General features: G+C 38.1%; 1 protein-coding gene across 1 annotated transcript in view; it reads left to right on the top strand.

Annotated features, from left to right (window-relative positions):
* LOC122836224 (homeobox protein aristaless-like 4) overlaps positions 1–26489 on the top strand; it is a 31191-nt gene that overhangs the window by 2723 nt on the left and 1979 nt on the right. Inside the window, exons 2-3 of the mRNA XM_044126023.1 lie at positions 13745–14058; positions 25309–25437. Coding sequence (XP_043981958.1) covers positions 13745–14058; positions 25309–25437 — 443 coding nt within the window. The remainder of the gene's footprint in view (positions 1–13744; positions 14059–25308; positions 25438–26489) is intronic.

Genomic DNA, 26489 nt, shown 5'->3' with positions numbered 1-26489 from the left:
AATGTATTCAGCACCCCCTTTACTCAGATGCCCTAAAATTAAATCCTTTGAAACAAATTTAATTCAGACATCACAGAATTGGCTTTAAGAGTCGTCTTGCTAGGAGAGTGTTATTTAAAGAGGTGGGCATGGTAACTCTGGAGGAGCTGCAGAGTTCCTCAGCTCAGATGGGACAATCTGTTAACAGCTCAAATGTCAATCATCTTGTCAGGAAAACAAAAAGCTTAATTTGTTGTTGTTACGTAGAGAGCCGGGATTCACAATATTGGATTGTTGGTTGATATCCGATGTGCCGATGTACTAAAATTGTCCGATAACCGATACAAATACCGATGTTTATCCAAAGCTTGTAGGATGGTGGGGGGTTTTCTCCATGGTTAGCTGCTCTCTTTCTTTTCCGTTTGGCCACCATGAACTCATCGTGATGGCGGTTCCTGAGATGGTTAATTAGGTTTGAGGACTTTGTTGTCACTCCTCCTCGCACCACAGATGCTGAGCAGTCATTGCAAATAGCAGCTCTGCTATCAGTTTCTGACACTTTAAAAAACTTCCACATCATTGACATTTTCACTTGGTCCTGCTCTCCCGCTGTCATGACGTTGAGCTGTGCTGCAGGCATCATTGTTATATAAAAACATCTTTTATAACGGTTATTTTGAAGGAATGTTTGATATTAAATTTTACAGCTAATATCGGCTGATACCGATACAGTGCCGATAATATTGTGCATCCCTAGCAGAAAGCTCAGTAAACACACTAAATAAGATCATTTTGACCTGTTTGGCTGCTACTACCCACTTCTTTATGTCCACTGTGAAACATGGTGGTGGCAGCATCATGCTGTGGACGTGCTGACTACATGATGCAGATTGATATCTTACAAAAAAAATCTTCCTATTCATGTGCAACTTTTCTAATCTTTCACATAAAATGCACTTTTGTGGATGTAATGTGACGGAGAAAGGAAAAAGATATCGGTGTATGAATATTTTAGCGAGCCGTTTCTGGATGACCGGGTCGGTGGGGGAAGTTCCTTTAAAAGGCCGTTAATCCGTCCAACCTTGTGTGGACGGAGACGGGGCCGCTTTACCTGCTGGCGGAGGGCTGAATGAAATAAATGCCCCAGGAGCTGATGGAGAGCTCAGGAATGCAGGTCAGCTCCGCAGGAGAGGTCTGGATTAATGTAAGGCAGATGTGCATTACTGACTCCTTACGGTTATTATTCATACTCCCCCAAAACATCAAATCTCCAAAGCTGCAGAGTCCCCGAGATGACAAAGTGGGACTGGTTTACATAACCTTGTCTCAACAATACTTTGTACAAATAAGCAGAGAGTCAGAAACGGACACGGAGATTGGGTAATGATTTGAGAGGCTCTGGAGAAATGAGATTGTTTCTGGGAAAGCCTCACTTTGTGCTTCAGAGACTGTTTACATGCAAGTGAACTCACTGCTGAATCTTGGGTTTTACTTTTAAGCTCCGGCTGCCAATAATTGCTGCAGTTTGAAAAATATTTCCTCTACGGAGAATATTCTAGCACCTTCGTGATCCTCGAATGTGTCCTTTTGAAATTTACATTCAGGAAACACAACCATGGAGTCAAACTTTGGTGGGACACTGCGCATCCTGTGATGTGTAAAAGATTCGAAAACCAAAACACAACCTCGGAAAAGCCCTGGCGGTGCTTCAGAAAGGAATCTTGTCAAAATATAGCAGTCAGACTCCATGTTTAAAAAGGCTAGTGGAGGTGATGTCACAGGATATGCATGTACTGATGGCTAACACATTGTGTGGTTAACAAAAGCAACGAGGTGACACCCAGAGTCTGGGTCATGTGGTTCTGTGCACCAGAATAAATTTGAATATGTAATAAACGAACGTTTGGGAGGGTAAATTTCTGCCTGCAGAAAGTAAAACAATGTTTTCCCAATGCACTGTAAAACATTTAAATGTGGCTTAACTTGAAAATGAAAGTCCACCTGCTGCCTTGAAAATCCAATTTAAGTGAAACAAGAAAATAGTTTTGGTTTTAACTCAGAAATTAAAGTTCATGAAGTTGATTTAACAACAAGAAACAAGTTGTCTAAACATTGTTTTTTAACTTCACTAATCTTGAATTGTGAGTTTTAACTTAATGCTGGGGCTGCACAGTGGCGCAGTTGGTAGAGCTGTTGCCTTGCAGCAAGAAGGTCCTGGGTTCGATTCCCGGCCCGGGGTCTTTCTGCATGGAGTTTGCATGTTCTCCCTGTGCATGGTGGGTTCTCTCCGGGTTCTCCGGTTTCCTCCCGCAGTCCAAAACATGACTGTCAGGTTAATTGGTCTCTCTAAATTCTCCCTAGGTGTGAGTGTGTGTGTGAATGGTTGTTTGTCTTGTGTGTCTTTGTGTTGCCCTGCGACAGACTGGCGACCTGTCCAGGGTGAACCCGCCTCTCGCCCAGAACGCAGCTGGAGAGGAACCAGCAACCCTCCCGACCCCATTAGGGACGAAGGGTGTTCAGAAAATGGATGGAACTTAATGCTGCAATTTAAACCAAATAATTATTTCATAATATGCTAGAAAAAAATCTGCCCTCACCCACTTAACGAGCCACATTTCTCTATCAATGTAACGCACTTCCATCTCAGGAGACAAAAACATGCCGCTAAGCATTCTGGGAAATAGTTCCCACTCCTGTCTTTTTCTTCTTTCAGTTTTTTAAGTGTTAACCTAAAAACTCTGGTTTATTCAACTCTTGGAGGTTTGACTAAATTAATAAAAAGTTAACACAACTTAATGCTTTAAGTTTATCTTTCACAAACTCACATTTAGGTTCAAAATCTAAAACTGGACAAATTTATTTGACTTAAAGAGTAAAAGATGGTAGACACAACTAAATGTAGGTCAAATGTTTTACAGTGCAGGGTCAAAGTTTCAAACTCAAAACTGGGAAATTTGGGTTCAAAACTATAAAAGTAGTTTTAATAAATTTGTCTCTGAGATCAAAGGACACAAGCATCTCCCAAAAGAAACAATGAAAAAGTTTAAATTATTAGTTTTTATTTACATTCTAATAAAAACGCCATAAATGTTTATACTGCTCTTATATAACCTAACCAGCTTCTATGAATAACAGTAAAAGAAAACACTTTTAATCAAGGAGTAAAAACTAAAACTCTCATCATGCAGGAAAATCATTACAAAAGATACAAATAAAATAAAAACAGGCGTCTGGAGTGTTAGAAATAATAATAATAGTAATAATACTGTAATAAAGACCTGAAGAGCCAACTTTAAAAAGTAAACCAAACAATTTAAATGCAGCATTAAGAAGGCAGGGCGACATTTACACAACTTTTATACCAGACTAACAAACTGGAGTTTAGTTTTGACTTAAAAACATTTTTCCTGCTCCTGCTGGTATCGTCATTATTGTTTGGTGGAGAGGCTCCTTACCATCATCCTAATCTTTACTCTCCCATATTTTCTGTCAATCATGTAAGAACTTAGGATGGACTGCTCTAAGATGTTCGTAGCACTTTGATTCAAAAGAAACAATTGGTAAAACTAATTCTAACAGTTCTCTAAATCTTAATCTGTTGGGTTTATGAAGGATTTTGTGCTTCTGTAAATCAAATGCAGACTTTAGGGAAAAAAATATTGGAAAATGAAGATTCATTTTGTGATGCAAGAAAGAAAATAAAGATTTTGGAAATATCAGGTTTCAATAATTCATTTTATACTCAAAGTATTTAACTTTTTGAGGATAAGATATTCAGATACCTGGGAAATAACTCTTCAATTTATCTCCAAAATCAAATCTTGAATCACTAAACTGACTCACTTGGCACAAATATGAATTCATCCTTAAATATTTGCTCATTTTAGCAATGGAGGAGCTTCTAAACTGTACAATCACAAGGCCAGAAAGTGCAACATTTAGATGGAAAAGTACTGCACGTCCAAATAAATATCTTATTTATAGACAGCTAATATATGGTTGTTATGTTACACAGGGGTAAAACCTTAACGCTCTGCAGAGTTTCTACGTGTCTTACTTATCTGTAAATAATTCTGCAAGATTAGAAAGTCTCTTTTTCTGAAACTGCAAAGTTAAAGTTTTGAATATGGACAAGTTGCCTGAATTCATCTTAGGAAGCATAAAGAGCAAAGTTGTCAAACTAGTTTTTATTTTGGGTGACATCAAGATCAAAAATGTCTTTATAGGGCCGTTTGTGGTGGAATGTGTTGATAAAACTACTTCTTAAAAGACAGTTAAAATATTAATAAATATCCGTTTCTGGATTCAATGAGAACTTTTTGAAATTATTTAATAATATTTAACATATTTTCACCTTTGTCTAACTTGGCACAATGCAGCTAAAACTGTTGATTTGACTGATAAAATCCCAGCTGCTATCGTTAAGATTTTATTTCTACAGTCTAAAGGGCCACATAAAATTCTGTGGCGGGCCATGTCTGGTCCACGGGCCCTGAGTTTGACAGCATGTGATATAGAGGATGATACAAATTTAGAAATTGACACAAATTGAGTTTTAAAATATAAAACTTTCTCCAGGGAACCAATAATCGATCTTTTCCCCCAAACTTGTAGACATAATGTGACATCCTGTTAATTATTTTTTATGCATAAATTTGGGACAAAGGACAATAAATTAACTATAACATTTACCTGTTAAGGTTTTAAATATTTTTGCATTATGAGTTGTGGTATTTTTTAAATTAAACAAACTTCCTCCTAAGTATGAAAAACTATGTGCTAATAAATCAAATCAGATGTTTTTTTTGTTGTTTTGTTTGTTTGTTGCATCGAAATCCTGAACATATACACTATTTTTTAAACAAAATGAAAGGGTGAAGATATTTTTTGCTTTAAATCAAACTTTGATCTGAACATCTAAATGAACCTCCTGGTTCTGATCTCGGTGCCGTTGCCTCATCCAGAGGTTATAAATATCTGGTCACCACTTATAAGATTTCTGAAGGCAGAAGAGTTTTGCACATGTGACCGGTAATTGTGTGAACCCTGACCTGTGATACTTGAAAGCTTAAACGTCAAACGTAACCAAGAGTCACTGTGCAGTTAAGATCTTGTATCTGAGTAAAGCACTTTGTTGTTGTACAGCTGATTTTATTCTCCACTTGTTTAGATTTTTTTTAAAATCTGGAACTGAAGTCCTTTTGTTAAATGAGTTTGAATAATTATCATTGCTTTCTTTCCTTTTCTTTCCTTTTCTTTTATGAGGCGAGTTGTGTTGGTTTGAAGGCCAGAAAGTTAAATTCTGCTTAGGGACTCAAACCGATCTGGACCGGCTTTGGAACAATTTAACTGATAACATCGGTGAGACAATTTGCAGACATTGTATTTGATTACATTTTAATTAATATTTCTCTGAGCTAGAAGACTTTTGGGTAAATTAGTTCATTAGTATCGTTTATCATGATAAATTTCTAATCATGATGAGAATTTTGATTTCCAAATTCCAATTAATGATATTTAAAAACCTCTAAAATTCTTTGTTTTGTTGTGATTGTTATTTTTATCCACCGTTTGTTCAATGAGAGGATCAATATGTATCAATATATTTGACAATATGATTAAATGCAGATACTGTGTGTAACTGCAGATAGTAAGATAGTAGCCACAACTAAATGTGGCTCAAATATTTTACAGTGTATGTTTTTGGAAGTGCCTTGTAATCACAGCCATACGATTACCTAAAAAATTACTAAAAGTTTTTAACGCCACTTTTATAATCATCGCAATAGTATCAGAGAATATCGTGATAAAACTTTAAGTTCATATCTCCGATGCCTAAATGCCTGGTTTCTGTATGCCATCATTTCACTCAAATTCAACATTATTCAACTAAATTAATGAGGTTATCTCTGTGTGAATCTAAATGATTCAGTGTTCTGTCATTTTGCTGCTGACACACCTGAATTTCTCCAACGTTCAGGTAAAGCCTGTAAACCAGCCATGAATTGAGAACCAGGGTTGGGAAACACTCTGGAGTTTGTGTTTGTGTTTCTGTCCATGCTGGAAAAACAAGAAATACAACAAGGAAAGATTACAGAAAGCAGCGCATTACAGTGGGTTCCCCAGTATTTATGGGGGTTAGACCACAACCTCCTACGAATAGCTGAAATCCCTCCTTAACACGTCTATAATTGCCCTTTTTAAAAGTTCAAACACCAAATAAACTTTAATATGCATTAACACGAACAGTGGAAAACATCTTAGCACCCACACAGAAGTTAACATATACAGTCTTATTTATCTCAGCTCCTGAGCAGAGAATCCAAAAATTACACTAAAGTAAGAGAACTTCAACATATTGTTACTGAAATCAAAGTAAAAAGTAGCTGAAAGTAATAATAAAAAAAAAAAAGTTACTCAAGTACTTTTGGTCTGTACTGTAAATGTAATTGAGTAAATGTAACTAGTTACTACCCAAGTGGCAACGGGTGGAGCCAATCAGTAGCAAGGAAAATGATTGCCGCTGGTTTGCATATGCAAGTCAATAGCATGTCAAGTACCTTTAAATATTTCACATAGAATCTGTAAGTAGTTTAATCTGCAAACACTGCACTGTGAAAAGACTCGGGTACATTCTATCGCCTGTAAGAGACTGTGGTGAAAATCTGTTGGTTGTTTATCTGTGTCAAAAACTGAATCAACAGGATTGTGCTGCTTCTCTGAGTTACAAATGGCTCCACTGCAGATACAAGGTTCAGTAGGTTATCTGACCAGCAAGTTAGCATTAGCATCTTTGCTGATCTGTTTAAAAATGGAAGCAAACTTGCAACAATAGGAGTTTTTCCCACCAAGGAGACTTATGACAGTTCTTACCTTTTACTAGATGAATATATTCACTGACAAAAGTCCAACAATAAAAATCCAGCAATCTTAACATATAAATGTAATGTCTTACTGAATAGAGAACAATTGTTGACTTAACATCTTGAGCTAAACCTGGGAAATGTAACGTATTACAAATGGTTTTTTTACATATTTGTTAAAACTCAAGTTCAGAAGGTTAGCATTAGCATCTTTGCTGATCTGTTTAAAAATGGAAGCAAAGTTGCATCAACATGTGTCTTTTCCCACTAACAAGACTTATGACAGTTCTTACCTTTTACTGTATTCATTAATAAAGCAACAGATCCAAACATATCAGTGTTATGTTTTACTGAATAGAGAGAACAATTGTTGGCTTAACATCTTAAGCTAAACCCGGGGGTATGTAACTTTATTAAAAAATGTGTTCTATACGTTTGTTAAAACTGTCAACATGTTGTGACCTTATGCTACATGAGAGGTAATGTTTTAAATTACCTGCCTTCTCCCAGTTGTTGCTGCAGAAATACACAAATCTGTCAGGAACAACCAATCAGAGCCAGGAGGAGGGTCATAGCGCTGTCAATCATGCACTGTAAATTTGTAGACCCCCTTCTTCCAAAACTATAACCTAACCTGAATTAACTTTGTGCTCTACTGGGCCAGCAGTGGTTTGTAGTATTGTGACGGTAAGGAGGCCAGTTTTTCTCAAGGCTTAGCAGAATCTGCATTCTTCTCTGAGCTGCGTAGATCTCTCCTTAGGAACATCTGGGAGCCTCCCTTCCACTGAGGAAACAACGCTCAGCATCAGGCTTTACCCTGAGCAGTGGAAAACAAAAATCCAGCATGAAACACGTCGGCAGACATAAATTCATTGTCACCTGTTGACAGCCAAACCTAATGGGATATTTGCTTTGTATAAGGTGTGATACATGGAGAGCCATTGCAGCAAACAGCAATCAACTTTAAGTGTTCAGAGGGAGCATTTTTTAGAGCACTTTGTTTAAAAGCATTCCCTTCCCCTATTTAGTGTTTTGTCATTAACCCTTCCCCAGGTTACTAATTTATAGTGTTTCTTTTATTTGGCTTCACTTGACCCTCCCTGTCCCATTCCATAAAAACTAAGAGGGTGCCCTGTTGCTTTACAACCAGTTAAATTACACTTTGATGTTTTCTCTCTGTGTTCAGCAGTGATTAAATTGCTGACCCTAGTAAACATCTGACCCCGGCTAACTGAAGCGGTCTGCAGCTTGTCACAGAACAGGGATGCCGGCAGATTACGGGACAAGCTGGCGGAGTTCAGCGCGTTCGCATACATGTATGTGTGTAAACGGTATGTTGATGAGCGCTGAAACGAGAACCGCTGTCAAAAACAAAAAAACAAAAAAACACATTCCTTCGAATGCCAAAAAAATTCAAAGCCAATGTAGAGGAATTTTGGCTTCCCAAAGAAAGCCCTGTCTGATGGCTGTGTTTTCCAGAAGAGACAGCTCAGCATGCGGGGAAAAAATGCTTGTGGCAAATGCATCTGTGTGGTTAACGCGACAGAGGCGAGATGATAACAGAGAAAATATGTTGCTTAGTGCAGAGTTTTGTGGAGATAAATGTCAGAACAGACGAGGACTTTACACATACAAAACTTGCTAAAGGTGTTATTTAATTTTTGTTGAAGTTCAAGATCTGTTGAAGTTTAACAGCTTGAGTTTCCCACTGCAGATAGACTGTCTGAAACACATTATAATCTCCATCTTACGTGTTTGAAAGGTGCCTGCTTGGATGCCAGATTTTCATCCCTGGGATATTGTTTATTTCTGAGCAAACCTCCTAACTCAGTGGAACAATTTTACACTTCCTGAATCTATTAAAATGCTTTAGTGTTGTATTTTTAGTAGCATTATTGTCTAATAAGCTGGAGGGATTTCAGTGGTGAGTCCGAACAGTTTATGTCTTATCTGATAATGGCATTATAACTTCTTTTTTTTTTTTTTTTTTTTTTTTTAATGACCAGCATTTTACACAAATTTACTGACAGAAAATTAGCTTTTTGTTAAATGCATTACGCATGTCGGGTTTTTCAGTTTGGTCAGATTTACACTCTCCATCTAATTCAAATTTAAAGGAGGTTGTCAGCGTTGATCCAAAGTGGTACAAAAGGCTTGACGTTTGATGTCTTTGTTCTGACTAAATCTGAACAGGATGTACTGGCTGAAAAAGGGACGTTTTTAGCATATTTTAGGGATCATATAAACAGAAGAACTGGCAGTCTTGAAGAAGCCATAAAAAAGATGTCGATAAACGTCTCGTCTTTGGAAGGTTGTATTTAAGGGTTGGTTCAGGATTTTTAAAGGACGGTTCTGTTAAAACAGGCAGTGTCTGATAAGCATACAGTCTACCTCCTGGGATCGTCATTAAGTAAAAGATTTGTCTAGTCCTGCAGGATGAACCTAACGGATAATCCAAGAGAGGTCAAGAAAAAAAAAAGATTTCTGCTGCCTTGAAAAACACCATAGTGATTTATTTAAAAATCTACTTTATGATCCTTTATACGGTCATCATGTCTACATAATTTGATGATTATTGACAGGAAATGAGGGTAGATGATGATGCACCACCTGTAATCATCTAACAATGGAGAATTTCTTGGTTGTTTTCCATGTTGTTGTTTTTCTTTTTTGGAACAATACACCTAATGGAAATGATTGGGTCATTAGCAGTCCTCTGAAGATATGAGATGGTAACACCTCATTTAAGGGGACACAGTGTACAAAATTCACATTTTGCAAGTTTTTGTACTTTCATTTGTCTACTGGTTCTAAAACAGACCAAACTAGGCTCTTATTCTGTGAAAGCTGAAAGTGAACTGCTCCCAAATTTAAGGCCTTAATGCTGTAAGGCAACAGCGAATGAGCTGGTAGCATGAAATCGAGACGGGAATGTAGTCTTGTTCTTTTTTATTTAAATAATCAAGCTAAAACATGACTTCATGAACTATTCCTACAATCTGTAAAACCTTTATCTCATGTTCTACTCCGTTAAAGTAAATTTGATAATGGTTACAGGCTAATGGCAGCTTGGCAGCCAGCTAATGGCAACAACCATTAGCTGGCTACTTGCTGGTTAGCAGCAAGTAACCATTAGCTTGCTGCTAATGATTACCATTAGCAACAGGGTGTAAAACTTAAGTATGAGGATGTAGAAAAGAGACAGTGTCTCAGCAAACAACAGGATATGACACAATTTGGCAACAGTTTGTTAAAATATTGTCTTATTTATTATGTTTATTGGGTGACCTTTTATGGTTCCTTGCACAGATTAGGATGGGCTACACAAAACATATTTATTACATTTTCTTGCACAAAAAGATTTCAGTCGGCTCAGTTCTGCCCATTTTGATCTCTTTTCAGAATTAGCCGTTTTATGGCCTCTGCTGGTCACGTCCAACAACTCAACGTCCACGCTCGCACGTGAAAATGGCTGCAAGCAGATACGCAATTATACAACCGTACATCTTTGATCAGCAGAAGTGGAGCCTACTGCACAACCAACAAGAATGCAGCAAGTGGTTTCTGAATAGCTAGTCAAAAATAACATACTTGCCCAGCGCATACAGCGGTAAAACCAATTGATCAAACTCCTGGAGCTCAGTTTGGGTTGCTAGGCGACGGCTGGGCTTGGCTGGGGTTGCTAGGTAACAGGAAGTGCCTGTAGTTACAGTACCCCTGGAGTGTAACTACCGTGCCTCTGGAGTGTGACCTCTGGAGTATGTTACACTCCAGAGGTTTTTGAAACGGGTCATTTTCCAGACACCAAAAAATATTAACGTATTGCCTAAAACTAACTGTGTTTTTTTTTTTTTATCCAAAATGCTTTTTAAAGCGTCCATCCATCCATCCATCCATCCATCCATCCATCCATCCATCCATCCATCCATTTTCTGTTCACCCTTGTCCCTAATGGGGTCAGGAGGGTTGCTGGTTCCTCTCCAGCTACGTTCCAGGTGAGAGGCGGGTTCACCCTGGACAGGTCGCCAGTCTGTTGCAGGGCAACACAGAGACACACAACCATTCACACACACACTCACACCTAAGGAGAATTTAGAGAAACCAAGTAACCTGACAGTCATGTTTTTGGACTGTGGGAGGAAGCCGGAGAACCCGGAGAGAACCCACCATGCACAGGGAGAACATGCAAACTCCATGCAGAAAGACCCCGGACCGGGAATCAAACCCAGGACCTTCTTGCTGCAAGGCAACAGCTCTACCCACTGCACCACAGTGCAGCCCCTTTTTAAAGCATTTTGGCTGATTTTTAGAATCAGAAGAAACCAAAATGGAAGTATAATTTTGCATATGTCCCCTTGAGAGCAAGCTGCTGTTCGTAGTGTTTTTTTTGTGTTTTTTCTGTGTTTTTTTTTTTATACACCTCCATAAACTTTGAACTATTTCTTTATGAGAACAGTAAATATAAATTTATTCCAAAATGGAGATAAGGAGGAATGAGAATCCTAAATATTTCCGGACACCTTCCTGCTCTCATGCTCAGTGCACCCATGTGCACCTTCAGCCTGACAGGATATGGGCTTTGCTCACGGGGGAATAGCTGTATTTTCCCTCACAGACACGAATGCCAGGCAGGAACTTAGACTTGACCTGTCTTTCTTCACAAACATGGCAGCTATGCTTCCTCCTCGAGGGGGGAGAAACAAAAATATTGCACAGTGCATGAGGAGAAGAGGCCAAATTCAAGGGGTTGGTGATGTCAGAACATCTGCTTGCGGGAAGACCATAAAAAGGTCTGACAGGTAGATCGTGATGATCTGAGGTCATGAACTCCAGCTGGGAGAGCTGTGCTGTTCCATTAGCGTCTCAGCTGGGACAGGTTGGAGACAGAGTCCGGGGAGGGCTGCTGCAGCTTTCGGCCAATAGATATTGACATTTCATTGAAGGAGGCTCTCGCCAAAGCAGAGCTAATCTGTGAAAACAAACATGGATGTTGCCGACAGCCTCCGCCCAGCTTCATCAGTCCAAAAATATTTAGTCATCAACAAGAAAAAAAAAAAAAAAAAAAGATTCACAACTGCCAGAAATGATAATTTTGTTTCCCTCGACAGCTCATAAGAAGTAGTTTGGTTGTTCCAAACTGAAATACAAAGTTACAAACTAAAATACATGCGCAAGGGCAAATAAAATTGGATGCATAAGAGCCACAGATGTGTTTCTATGATGAGAAGTTCAACGCCCAGTGCATTTAGGATGAGGTGCTCCCCTTCCCCATGGCAGGAAAGGCAAACAGAGGCTGACCGAGCTCAGTGTTCTCGCCGGTCTGCAACCAGAGCCCCTTGGCTTATTTATTCACATGGCTGTTTGTTTATTGAAGCAGAAGGCACAGCTTTCTTCATCTCCTCAGAAAGACACGGGAAAAGGCAGCGCGACCCGACGGGAACAGAGCGAGTTCTGTCCCAAAATGGACGCTCAAGAAATCGAAGGCGACAAACACAATGTTGTTTACATCTGACAGGGTAACCCTGGTTGTGGTAGTAGTTAGAGCGATTCTCCCCCCTCCACATCGGCACTCTGCACCAAACAGATCTCAAGATGGAGCAGATTTCACGTAGCTCGGATTTCACGTAACATGATGGAGAGATGATAGGGAGGGGACTTTGTAGGTCACGGCACAGGTCACTACCGATGTGTTGTGACAAACCATTCAAACAAGAAAAAAAGAAGGCACTTCTTCTCAGCCATTGAGATTTATGCTACATTTCTTTAGGTCTCTAAATAAAACATGAGTGAGACGATGCACGCGGTTCCCACAGGATTTCCGTTCATATCTAAGCTTTTCCAGTCAGTTTTCATTTTTGTATTGCTAGGGCTAAACTATTTAATCAGGGATAAACATGTTTATGTAGGTAGGTTTTATTATTTTCCCACAAGTCCTGAAACTACAAGATTTGAAACTGTATTAAAGGGGAAGTGCATCGTTTTATAAAAGATTTTTGGGCATTTGGATGATTAAAAACATTATAATATTGAAAAATGTGGTCGATAAAATCCAAAATTAAAGAGTCCATAATAGCGTAATTGTAAGAAGATGGAAAAAAAGCATCAGACATCACAGAAATGGACAGATCTTCATTTGTCAAACGTGTCTGTTGAAATTGTGAGTCAAAAATAAGAATATAACAGAAAAGGTCGACAAAAACTCAAAATAAAAGTAATCTTTTAAGAACAAATAATTTCAAGTAGCCATTTATTTTATTTTTATCTTCCAGACAAAATTTTCATTTTTCCAAAAATATCCAAACTTGGAAAATGATCAAATCAAATTTCATGTTTTCCAGACTTTTAAGAAAAAAAAATATTGATGCAAGTTAATCATTACTTTTACTTTATTTAAAACTGCCACAGGATGACAAGCAGAGAAACTTTCTGACATGAATGTGATGCAGTTCAAAAACTAACACTGCTTCCTACAAGTAATCAAAACATCAGGCTTTCCGGCGGCATAACGTTCAAATGTTTGTTCGACGTGATTATGTGAAATTAGTATCATTACAGCAAGAACGTGATTATGTTTCCAGCTAACAAGCTAAGTCGATAGCTGCTATACAATAACCTGATGTTTTTTAAAATCTGTATTTGTTCATATTTCTAGGAGGAGAACCAAAAAAAAAACACAACAGTCCAAACTCATGTGATGTATTCCTTTAGCATCTGCCAAGTGTCGACTCTCCTCCTTTTGCAGAAGTTTTTAGGAAACTCAAATGTTCCAGTGGCCACTCTTCAATTTGCAGTCCAGATTTTATTCCCAAATATCTAAAGGTTACATTTTTGCAACTTCCCTTTAAATGTGCTGGTAATAGCCTCATAAATTTCTCTTCCCCATCCTGTCCCTACACATACAGGAAAAGACAACAGCTGCCTGACAGAGTCTGAGCTTCCGCCAAGTGTTGATCCTCCTGGGATGGAGGGCAGCTACCTGAACCTGAAGGAGCCCGTTGTGAAGGGGCCAAGCGAGCGCTCGGGGTCCGACCTTTCCAGCCCGCTGGAGAAAAGCGAGGCGGAGAGCAACAAAGGCAAGAAGAGACGCAACCGCACGACATTCACCAGCTACCAGCTGGAAGAGCTGGAGAAAGTTTTCCAGAAGACGCACTACCCAGACGTTTACGCTCGCGAGCAACTGGCGCTGAGGACGGACCTGACAGAGGCTCGGGTTCAGGTGAGAGTAAAAAAGAAATATTCCCCAAGTAATTTCAGCCTCCATGGACTGAAGTCACCATTTTGTGTTTCCAAAAAGCCTTGGTAACACTCGGTACAGACCATATTTTCCCAGAACTTGGAGATTACTTGGCACCTTGCAGAACTTATAACAGGCTTTACCATAAATTTGTATGACTACCTCATAGAAATTTGGCAGGTACTTTGCAAATATTTGCAAGGATATTTCCAGAAACTGATTAGGTATTTTCCTGAAGCAGCTTCTTTTTCTGCAGCTTTTCAGAAATAAGCAGGTATTTTAGTTTAGCGTGATTAAGACAGCAGGAAAGTAATCAGGAAAGTCTTTCAGGAAATTATGTACGTTTCGTTAAGTTTCAAAAAATATTCTCCAAGTTCCTGGAACAGTACCAGTACCACCTGTGAGTTGTGTTATTTATTGTTACCAAAATTTTTAATGCAGTGCTACAGTCTTGCAAAATCATGAGATTTTTACATTTTTGTGGGAGACATTGGTTTTCAGATGGAAAAAAATATTCTAAAAAAAGCTTTTAATGGTATTAACAGTACCAATGTTGTGAGCATGTTGTGTATTTATTTAAAATAAAATGGAAATTAAGTATTAAACCTTTCACTTAAAATGCACCACAAACCTATGTGCAAAATGCAAAAATAAACCGGGCCAAACATGGGCTCTTTATGTCTTAGGAGGGATGGAAACAGAAACTATTTGGACTATTTCTGTTTTGATTGCGTCTTTTTGTCTGAATGGTTAATAAAGAGCCGTTTTTATGTGCAGTTCCATCTCAACCTTACACAAACATGCAGTGAATAAATCCATTTTCAATCAGGTTTTTGCACCAAAGAGTTAAGAATATATAGACATGTTTTCACATTGTGTATATATTTGCAATTTTAAATTGACATTTGTGGTTGTCTACAAATTAGACCAGGATGTATTTGCTTATTGCGAGGGAACGTGAAAGTTATTGTGAGTAAATACAAAAGAAAATTTTCCCTATGTCCCCTAGGGGCCTCCGGATTAAATAGATTAAGCTGAGAGAAAACACCTTAAGGCAACCTTTCTAAAATCTTACAGGACTCTGGAGCCTCAGATGACCAAAACAAGCACCAGACCAGAAAACTGTTAGGATGGTTTCATGTAACAGAAAAGAACAAACTAAACACTATGTTTAGGTTATATATATCTGGACAAAAGGGTTGCTGTATTACCAGGTCGGCTCGGTTTTGGCATGTAGATTTTATATTACATGAAACAGTTTTTATCCTTTTTGACGTCAAGCTTAAATGTGACTGTTTGTCATAGTGGGAACAATAATAAGTGGTCATAGAAGGAGGACCACACTGTTAAAACACAGAATTTTATATTTCTAATGCAAATATCTTAGTATATTGAAATAAAGCAAAAACTAACTTATAGGTAACTTTTCAGAAAGAGCTTGTTTTAAGCCAATACTTTTTAATACTGATGAAAAGGTTCTAGTTCCACTGGTAGATTATTTTATTTATAACAAGACATTCTTCTCATGTTATAAGCGAAATAATCTGCCAGTAAAACTAACAGTTTTTTTATCAATATTAAGAAATAATTGACTCTAATTAAGCTCCTATATCTTGCTAAAAATGTACTTATTACTTAGTTTTGTCTTATTTCAATTGTCCTAAGACATTTGCACCAGAATCTAGACCAAAAATACTTGGTAAAATTTTGTGTATTTGCAGTGCAAGTCTTAAAACTGGTTGACGGTTTTGCTCCTGTCCACAGAAAATTGTCCCTTGAATGCTGAAGCGTCTCTGGCTGCTTAGTTGTTGTTTGAATGCTGATAATCACTTCTGATCTGATAGAAAGCGCTGAGAGACGTAACTCTGGCATGTTGACAGACATTGTTTTGATCAGCAGAACAGCGAGGCCTATTGTTTTAAATCTCTCTTTCCCCCTGCCAGTTTTAGATCAGAGCATCGGGTGGGTGGGACCGGGGGAAGACTCTGCTCATTGCTCTTACACGGTGCAGACTTCACATGAAGGTCAGAGGCCAAGGGTTTCTCTGCAGCAACTACCACGTTCAAACCACTTCACCGCTCCGCTCTGGAGGCACGCAAGGAAAACACATGGAAAGTCATCAAAGCCGTTTGGCACGGATATAAAAGACACTCTGAGATGCCAGTTTCAATTTCCACACACAGCCTGAGACACAGTCAGGGACGGAGGAACCTGGCCTGGTCCTCGCGGTGGTACAGTAAAATAAGCACATTTTCGTAGCGTTCACACAGGCCCGTCCGTTCCCCAGATGAATATGATTAAGTTTTTCATCTTACGCAGCAGAGTTGCTGAGAGGTTTGACCCAAACTTCTAAAAAAAAAATAAAAATCAGGCCCCAGATATGCGTGCAATCAAGACTAAAATGCCACAATTTTCACTGAAGGTCCATGGAGACAAAGTCCAGGGATGTTGAATCGTTGAGGACTGTGGGGCACTCGGAGAATCTGTTTCATCTCCAGCAGAACAGCAATTGAAACGAACACTACAGATGTTCGGAGCCTAAACGCCACCATTAGAGTCCTTCGGTTTCATCCTCAGTTTGGTGATGAATGTCTTCATAAAGTCTTGCTGCAGCTCTCTGTAATCACTCATGTGACTTTTTGCTGCCACCAGTTTGGTACAATTGGCTCAGAGTCTCGGTCTTGGACTTCACCCCTGCTGCCCATGTTTTAATGGAACAGGGGGCCGAATGTGTGTGTGTGTGTGTGAGTGAGTAAGTGAGTGAGGCACTCTATCAATTCTAGTGGACCTGGATGACAGAGATGAGGTGAGACGGCTGGACTTCAAAGCTGCTTTTGTAGCTCAGGACTCTGCCCTCCCTTTCTCCGTCTTCCTCTCTCGCTCTCGTTCTCTGCCTGCTGGCTCTGGAGCATAAATAAAGCTCCATAATGGCTCTGTAAGCTGCATTTTGCTGTCAGCGTCTTTAGCAATTACTGTATCACCGCCAAGCAGTTTGAGCTCCAAGAATACCAAGCCACCTTCCTTGCAGATGTCTGCTAAATAATATAAACAAAAGTAGTAAGTGTTTGCAGTCGGTAGGTTGTCTGTTGTTTAGGACAGAGATACTGAAAGGTGTTGTACGTTTAAAAAAACTGCAAGAGGTAAAGGGCGGGGATTTGTGAGCTGTTGAGTTATAAGCAGCAAATATCTTAGTAGAAAACTGAACTCAAAAATGTCAGTAGTTTTGGGAAAATGCTATTCCAATGGCCTTGGAGCTGCTGTTAGGTTTGCTCATTTAGAAGGGGAAAGCATCACAATGTGAAACATTTTAATCAGATAGAATCAGATTTTTACTCTGCCTGGAAACTCTCAAAATGTTGTCAAGCTACAGCAAAAGATTAATTGTCTCTTAACAGATTTAAAATATTTAGATTTTTATTACACTGAAATGTTTCAAATTATATCTTAGTGTTAGACAAAAATAAGCTAAACAAATACAAAATGCTGTTTTAAGTTACGATTTTAATTATTAAAAGGGGAAAAAACCTTCTAAGCCGACCTGGATCATTGTGGAAAAAGTAATTTACCCCCTTTCTTAAAATTAATTAAGCATGAGCTACCAAATGTGTAAGAAGCTAAATCTCAGAATCAACAATTTAACAATAAACTAAAAGCAAAGCCACTGACAACTATCAACCTAGAAAGGGTTAAGTCATTTCAAAGCATTGGGACTCTAGTAAACCACCAGGAGGACTCCTCCAGGAGTTCACTGACGAACACAGATCCATGTCTGGAGCTCTGTAGGACTCACTAACCAGAGTCCATGGTTAGTGAGTACCAATAAAGGTTCACGGTTCAGCAATAAGAAAGAAATGAGGAAAAAATTGCATTCTGGGGAGTTTCAAGGTGAAAACCTCTGCTGGCAGAAAATGAACAAAATGGTGCATCTGATTTGTCAAAAACATCCTGATGATGCCGTTCTGTGGACAAGACAAACCTGGAAAGTTTTGGAAGGTCTTGATCTTGTTATATTAGTTGCAAAACTAAACAAAAACGTTCAGAAAAATGCCTCATAGCTAAAGTCAAACGTGGTTTTTGTCGTGTTACGGTCTGAAGCCGCTGAGCTTCTTCGAGATCTGGCAACTCGCTGCAGTTGTTGGAACAATCCTGAAAAAGAAAATGTTTGACTTTAATCATTTGGGTTCTGCAGCAGGTCAATGATGAAAAGCAAACCAGCAAGTCCAACTCTCTCTCTCTCTCTATATATATATGTATAAAATCACATCAGTGTGTTGCATCATGTTATTATACATAAATAAATCTTTCAAAAATAAGTCTGTTAATCTCCATTTCAGTTTGTAGGATTTACTGTTTTCATTGAAACTCAGCAAGTTCCATAAAAAAATAAAATAATTAAATGATTTTTACACATTTACTAAACTAAATATATTTCAGATCAGCCAAGTATATTCACTCTTAAACAAGGGAATAAAAGAAAAACAACTGTAATCAGGGATTTTAAATTATTGTTTATCAAAATATGATCTCATGTTTTAGGTTGAAATAGACACCCAAAAACAAACAAATCTCAATGACATCAATTGTTCATTCAGAGTTTAGATTTATCATTAAACAAGGAAGATTAAAGATTAAAATGTTTAATAAATAGCTTTAAGTGTAAGTTAATCAATCTTACAGAGATTTAACATTAATATGCAAAGAGAAATTCAATTTGTTAGCATTCAACTCCAGAACCAAGACAACTGAACAGGGGAAAGAAAGACACTTACTGTGGTCTGAAATCCAACCTGCTGCAAACCCGACGTTCAAAGGTTCAGAAAATATCATGCACCAAAAAAATGGTATAATATTTTTGAGATTGGAATTGTTTTAAGAATGTAAAGGTTTGCTTAGCTTTAGACCAGCTAATCTGGATTTATTCCAAATGAAAACACCAAGGTAATTATCTTCTGCAAGTATTATATTAACTACTTATAACTTTTCAATAAAACTTTTCCTGAAAATTTGTAAACTATTCCCTTCAACAGTGAAATGATCAGACTAAAGGATCATAAATCTAGGAGACAATGACAAGCAATGGAAACAAATGACTGATTTCACTCTAAAGTTCAAAAAATAGCTTCTAAAAGCGTTCTTAGAAAGTCCAGCTTAAAAATATTTGTTGCCAGCAGCGTTGAAGAGTCGGTAGGAAGGGGACTTTGCTTTGTGTGTGTATGTGCAGACGAGAGCGCCCCAGACTGCCGCTCTCGTCTGCACGCTTCCCAGAGGTCGAGAAGGTTAGGCGTGGAGAAGCCGAGGGCTTAGGCGTCAGGAAATTAAACATGAAATGAAAACAAGCCCCAGTTTGAACATTCTCCCATCTCACTTTCCAATATCCCCACTTCCCTTGGTCGACTTAAAAGGGAGGTGGGAGGAAAGCGACATTTGGAGAGAGGGACGAGGTCAGTGTTACGGGGGCCGGGGTGTTGAGGGACAGAAGAGGATGAGCTTTGGCAGAGGAGTGGGAGCGCTGCAAAGAGATTAGGATGAAAAAAGGAGCGGCTTTTATCTTGATTTGTTACAATTAAGATGACGGCTCAATAAACTGAGAATGGTTTATCTCTTGAGAGGAAAGTAGAGCATCTCATATCTTCATATTTGAGATAATCTTTGAAAGGCATCATGTTTTCTCAGAGCAAATAAAATGCAGCCTGCATGTTCTGACCCAAGGGATGCTCAATGCAACATTAACACTTAGGTTAAAAAAACATTGTTGATATGGAACTTGGCTAAGAAAAGAGAGCAATAAATTTGATAAATATGTACTTTTTTTTATCAGTTTTTCTCCTATATCTCTGAATATAAATCCACTGTGAGCAGACATCCGTCCAAACACAACGCCGTCATGTGTGAGAGCTCATATGGAAAAATGTGACGTAATAAGCTCATGTAATTCAAGTCCCACCAAAAAGAAGACATGGAAACCAACAGAGGGAACATAAAGACAGAGTCCCTTTCTAACAAATGACATCAAACAAAGAGCAACAATTCAATTCAAATTAAAAAATACTTTATTAATCCCAAATGGAAATTAAATGTTGTTGCAACTCATTAATTTAGATTCTTCAATGAATTATTGAAGATGGAGATGAAAGTACTGCGCTGAATCTGAAGATATTTTGCCTTCCCAAGACAAGAGGACGGTCAGGATTGTTCACGATCCTATGAAGAATGGACAACCCTGACCATCCTCTTCATGAGAGTTTTCTCCAACTTGTTTTTGCCAGTTTATTCATGGTTTCTACTTGTTAGTGTCAAGCTAATTTGTCTGTGAATGTAACATACCTGGTTGGGGCTCATAGATGGTGGCATTTACAAAAACATAATTTAGAAACCTAATTTCTAAACTAGTTTATAAACCTAGCTAGTTTTTAAGCTAGCTAGGTTTGTTTTCCAATTTAAGCTAGCTAGAAATCTAGCTAGCTTAAAAACCGAGACATACCTCCTCCCTCCTGACGTGTTGATTAAATTACCGACTTTCCCTGAATTCACACCACATGATTTAAGTCACCATGTCATAAACAGCGTTTCCCTTTACACCGGTGCAGCATTAAAAACGTACAAAACGAGAGATGCTAACCAGTTTTTCCATGCTAGGTTACATGACGGTGCGACATTGTCTCCATGGTAACCAACGATTAGACGCTACCTTCTCCATAAAAATATTTCATATCTTTTTAATCATACTTACTTGTAAAGTAAATAAACAATCTTCTTACCTTGTAAAAAGTGTTTGCTGCAAATCCGTGATTACAGCGAGGGCTGACAGCCATTATGAATAACAGCTGATCAGTCATTATGATTAACAGCTGCTATCTGTCGTTGCCGTAATTTTCCTTATTAAAAATTATAAAATAAAGTTGCAAGTTTGGTTTGCATCCTTGTCTTTTTTTTCCTGCAGCCTGCCCTTCTAGTAACCAGAGAAGAAATCAGCTTCCCTGTTGCAGTCAACTAATTTTGCCAGTTGAACTGAGAAATGTTATAATTCAGTGCCATTCATATCTGTCACCAATATAAAAACGCGTTTTATTAGCCATATGTGGTCTAATCTGTTTAAAGTCCCTAAAGAAAGATATTTTGCACATGTTGGGGTTCCTCTGGTTAATGTAGTTTCATCTCATCTGAAACCCCTTTGCACACTGCAAAAAACAAAATTTCTAGTTTCTAGTGCAAATATCTTAGTAAACTTGGAATAAGTTAAATTAACTTTTCAGCAAGATACATGGACTTATTGTAAGTGAATAATTCCTCAATATTGATGAAAATGTACTGATTCCATTAGCAGACAAATTAACTTATGGAACAACTGTCTTGTTATAAGTGCCTTGCTAAAATAGTTACTTGTAAGTTACTTATCTCAAAAATAGCAAGATATTTTTGAAACTAGACCAAAAATACTTGGTAGGACTTTGTGTTTTTGCACACATTTAGATTTGCGAATCAAAATGTGGTTTTCCAACAGTTCACATCCTGCAAATTCACAGCTCAGCTCTGCCTCTTAACCCTGATGTGCATTTCTTTACTAAGAGAAATGATGACAGTGAGAAAAACATGGGTGGCTGGGTGGGGAGTGATGGCATATAAAGGGAATAACTGAGGGAAAATTGCATGTCAGGGACTCTGAAAACCACAAGCTGATTGGGCTGGGAACCAACCCACAATACGAGTTCAAGCCCCCGCGCCGGAGCGAGATTACTCTCTCTCTCTTTCTCTCTCGTCTTTGAAGATGTCTCCACTTTTCTCTCAGGAGGATTTGATTCAGACAACCAACAAATAGATGCAAACAAACATGTGGAGACTCGTACTGCCCTCTCCTCTTCAATTCAGCTCGGGTTCAATGAAAGCTTCAAAATTAACTGTGTACACCTTTTTTTTTTTTTACTATTTATGATAGATCAGTGTTTCCCCCAGTGTATAATAAGCCTGGCGAGCAACCAGACTTTACTTGTGCTCCCACTGGACTTAGCATTACTTATTTAAGTTTTTTTTTTTTTATGTTTGCATTTTTAGGACTTTATAGTTGGTGTTCAGATATTAATCTTCCAATAACACAAACTTAGAAAGTAATATTTTCTAATTTTCTGTCAACTTTAAAAAAAAAAAAATTTTAACTCAAAAACACGATGGGCCGCTGGATGAATGACAGTCCAGGCCCCCAACCACCAGGCTGAGTAACCCTATTCTAAGTGCAACTTAGACAAAAATTTACCTAACATACATATTGTTTGACTGTGGGACCAAACTAGCACTCGGAAAATCAATGCAAGGATGGAGAAAACATGCACTCCAAGTCAATATGGAATTCAAGAACATTCTTGCTATAAAGAAACAGCACTAACAAATGCTTCAGTAAGCAAACCCTAAATACGATGAAATAAAACTGTGCTTCCTTTTTAGAGAGGGTATCTAGGAAGTACGGGCTTTCTTTATAAGTTAGAAGAACCCTGCCTGCACTCAGTCTCCATGGTAACAGCTGTTATGGTAACAGCTGTTGTACTGCTCAATGAGAGTTGGTAGCTCCAGTCTCTTCACTGTATCACAGTTTTAATCAGAAATTTATGACATCATCAACATTTTAACCATTTACAACTACGTAACTTAATAATTCAAAGCGCCATAAATGGACCTCGAAGGAGAGGGATGCTAGTATTAAATAGAGCGACTTAAATTGTTTTCCAAAGTTGTTTTTGCCAGTTTATTCATGGTTTCTACTCGTTAGCGTCGAGCTAATTCGTCTGTGAACGTAACACACCTGGTTGGGGCTCAGAGACGGCGGTATTTACAAGATTTGGAAACAGCTAGCTTAGAAAACGACCCATACCTCTGACTTTCCCTGAATTCACACCATCAATCACACTCACTTATAAAGTATCTGAACGTTAATCTTACCTTGTAAAAAGTGTTCGCTGCAAATCCGCGGTTACACGGACGGCTGTCATTATGATTAACGGCTGATATCCATCGCCACCATAAATATTCTCATTAAAAGTTATACAATAAGATGATACGTTTGGTTTCTATTCTTGTCTGTCTGTGCAGCCGACCGGGGAGCACCCTATGAGCATTTTTAAAATGAAATCAAATAAACAAAACTTATATTAGGCTACCAGATGTCTATGTCATGTCATGGCGGAGTTCTGGAGAACGTGACGTCACGTGCGAAGGGTCAATACTGCCACCAGCCATTTTACTAGCTAAACAGGTCAAACGCTTTTCAACAGAAATAGCAAATCAGCAACTCAATGCATTAAGGGTCTAAACTTGCATAGGTTGAATACTAAGCCTTTGTTGAAGATTAAAAAAAATAATCTAAAAAGCTTTTCTTAAGTTTGTGGATAATGGTTCAAAGTTGAAAATTTCCCATGAGCAGCCATTGTGTGAATGACATTTCTTGGTAAAGTCACAGATGAGAGGAGAATGAGCAGATCAGATATATTTATATATAAATATTTATATTATAGGGATGCCCATCTGAACCAGAAAATGTTAGTGCTGTCCTCAAACTTCAAAATGTGCTACTTTTCAAGGACCTGATATGAAGTGACAGTAACCAATCAGCTGAGACGAAGAAACTACCCGCCATAATTCATACATGCACATTTAAACTGTAACCCAAATAACAGACCTTGACATGTTTACAGTTTGTCTTTTGTAAACAGACTTTTCCAAAAGAACATTTCTAGCTTGTTTTTATACACACATAAATTGTTATCTATGGGTGCACAAAGTAAAGATTCTCAGACATTTTGCTTTACATGTTGGCAAAGTGTTTCTACAACCACACATTCTGATTTACAATCACACAATTTTTTGCATAAATACATTCCATTCCACAGATGCACAAAGCAGAATTTCACAGGCTATTTATTTATCTATTTGATTTACAAGCTCAAAATAAATAGCACCGGAATTTATGCCAACAGTACAATCACAGACACATTCTTCAATTTATCTCTAAAACATAAATGTTATATTCACACTTTTTATAGCGCACTGTTAACTTAACCCAGTATTTATTTATTAGGCACATTTCTGACAGACTCAGTCACAGTAGCTGTGTTTTCATTAACTGTGCAAATTGAAATTTTTAAATAAATCTTTGCTTAATGGAAACCAAGCACCATTTAAATTTTTTTTAGATAAAAAAACATTTGCACTAAGATGGGGTGGTTATTCAGTTGAATCAAAGTAGATGTATTTTCCAAAACTGCAATGGAAACACCTTTTTTTGCATCACATAATCAACAACTGGATGTTACTACTGCCAGAAACAAGGAAGAAGACGACAGGAAGTAGTAGCAGGATGATGGTTTGTTTGTTTTCTTTTTGGACAATAAGAAGCAGCGTCCACCAGGGCATCGCACAGTTCATAAAAAGTAGACATTTGAACATGTTGAATCCATAGCTCTTCTGTAAAATCACTGACTTCTTTGTTCCCCAAAAAGTCGCATAGGTAGCCACTCCCAGGTGTAAAAGGCTTTTAGCCCCAATGCATAAAAAAGACACCAACATCTCATCTCATGGCTGATGGATGATGAGCGCCAGCGCCATGGCTGAATTATAAATATATATCATGTAAATATTTACATTATTGCTGCCATAAAAAGCAGCAAATGATCCTTAACGACAATCCACCTGGGGAGGGAAGTCATGTAATACTGCAGAAACAGTCTTATCGCGTATTTTTGGTCCAGTTTCTGCAAACATCTCAGTACATTTCAAATAAGACCATGTTGGTCAAAAGTTCAGAACTTGTTTCATGGGCTTGTACCAAGGGATTCCCTGTGCTGACATATGGGAGAGAGCACACCTTTCTGAGAGTGATTTATGAACAGCTGCAGCCCCAGATGTGGATCTGTCGACGCTGGCAGCATGAAGGAAGGCAGACGGCTTTGTATCAAAGGGAGGAGCTGAAACGCACTGCACCGAGGGAGACTCACCATTTTCACATCAATAGTCCAGTGTGGACAGCACTTTAAAGACATGTCAAGTCCCAAAAAGACTTTCATGTGTGGCGCAATTTATTTTCTTCACCATGTTCAATACACTCAGGTTTTTTTAATACTCTAACTAGATGAACAAAACAGCCCAGTTTTTAACAATAACTTGGAGACTTCAGTAGATACGTGTAAAATGGTCGTCAATTTGTTTTTAATTGACATTCGCTGTTCTGATGGATTGCTTTCTTCACAGGTGTGGTTTCAGAATCGCAGAGCCAAGTGGAGGAAGAGAGAACGTTTTGGCCAGATGCAACAAGTGCGCACACACTTTTCCACTGCTTACGAACTTCCACTTCTCACTCGACCAGAAAACTATGCACAGGTAAGCACCTCCAAGGTGAAGTTGCAATCAAAGATTACAAAGAAATCTCTACTGAAGCATGTTTTAGACCCACATTTGAGAGTGCCATATGCAGGGATGTGAAACTCATTTTCATGTTGGGCCTCATCAGAATCAGAAATGGCAGAATCAATAAGTCCCTCCAAATTTCACAAATCTGCAAAATTCAGACAAAATCAACTGATCTCCACAATATTTTTTGATTTTACTGCAAATTTTTCTCAAAATCTTCAGTAACTGCTGCTTCAGCTTTATTTGATGTCAGGTTATAGTCTGTGATCGATACGATTAATAAGAAGTCACATTTAACATAATAAATTAGCTCTCAAGTATTGTGAAAATTCCTTACAAAAGTTCCTAAATTAGCACAAAATCTGTGATTTTGATTGCAAAAAAGAAATAAAAAAAATCACAAATAATCAAAATCCTGGATGGACTGATCAGTGTGAAAAGATGTTTAATATTTCATTTTAAAGAACACTTTTAACAGTTTAATTAATTTAATCAATAGATTCTGGCACAACTGGCCCTTTAAGAACGTTCAGATTTTTGACATGGCCCAAAATGAAAATGTTTTTTTAATAAATGTTTTAAATGATTATTTTATATAATTAAACTGTTAAAATATTAGAGCTTTCTCTGCATTCAATTTGTTTACATGTTTAACATCTTTTCACATTGATGTAATTTGGCATTTTACCAATAAAAACTGATTTGATTTGATCGGTATAATAATATTTAAGCACACAATTGTTATCTTGAAGTTCCATTTTGTGGCCATTTGAGGTCTAGAGGTCAACAAAAATAGCTTTTGTGTGCCAGATTTGGCCCGCGGACCTTGAGTTGGGCACCTCTGCTGCACAGGAACCATTTGAAATCCTAATATGAACCTCAGTTCGTTTTAGCTCTGTGTTATGCATCTGTGTTACAATATCTGGTTTGTTTTTAACTCTCGTGGACAAACTCTTTCTGGCTCCAAGTGGATCAGATGCTTTCATTCAGCAGCAGTCATTGACAAAAACTGACAGAGACAA

This window comes from Gambusia affinis, linkage group LG08, assembly GCF_019740435.1.
Source record: "Gambusia affinis linkage group LG08, SWU_Gaff_1.0, whole genome shotgun sequence".
NCBI classification, from domain to species: Eukaryota; Metazoa; Chordata; class Actinopteri; order Cyprinodontiformes; family Poeciliidae; genus Gambusia; species Gambusia affinis.
The sequence above is the reverse complement of the archived record's forward strand: the minus strand, read 5'-3'. Positions and strand labels throughout refer to the sequence as shown.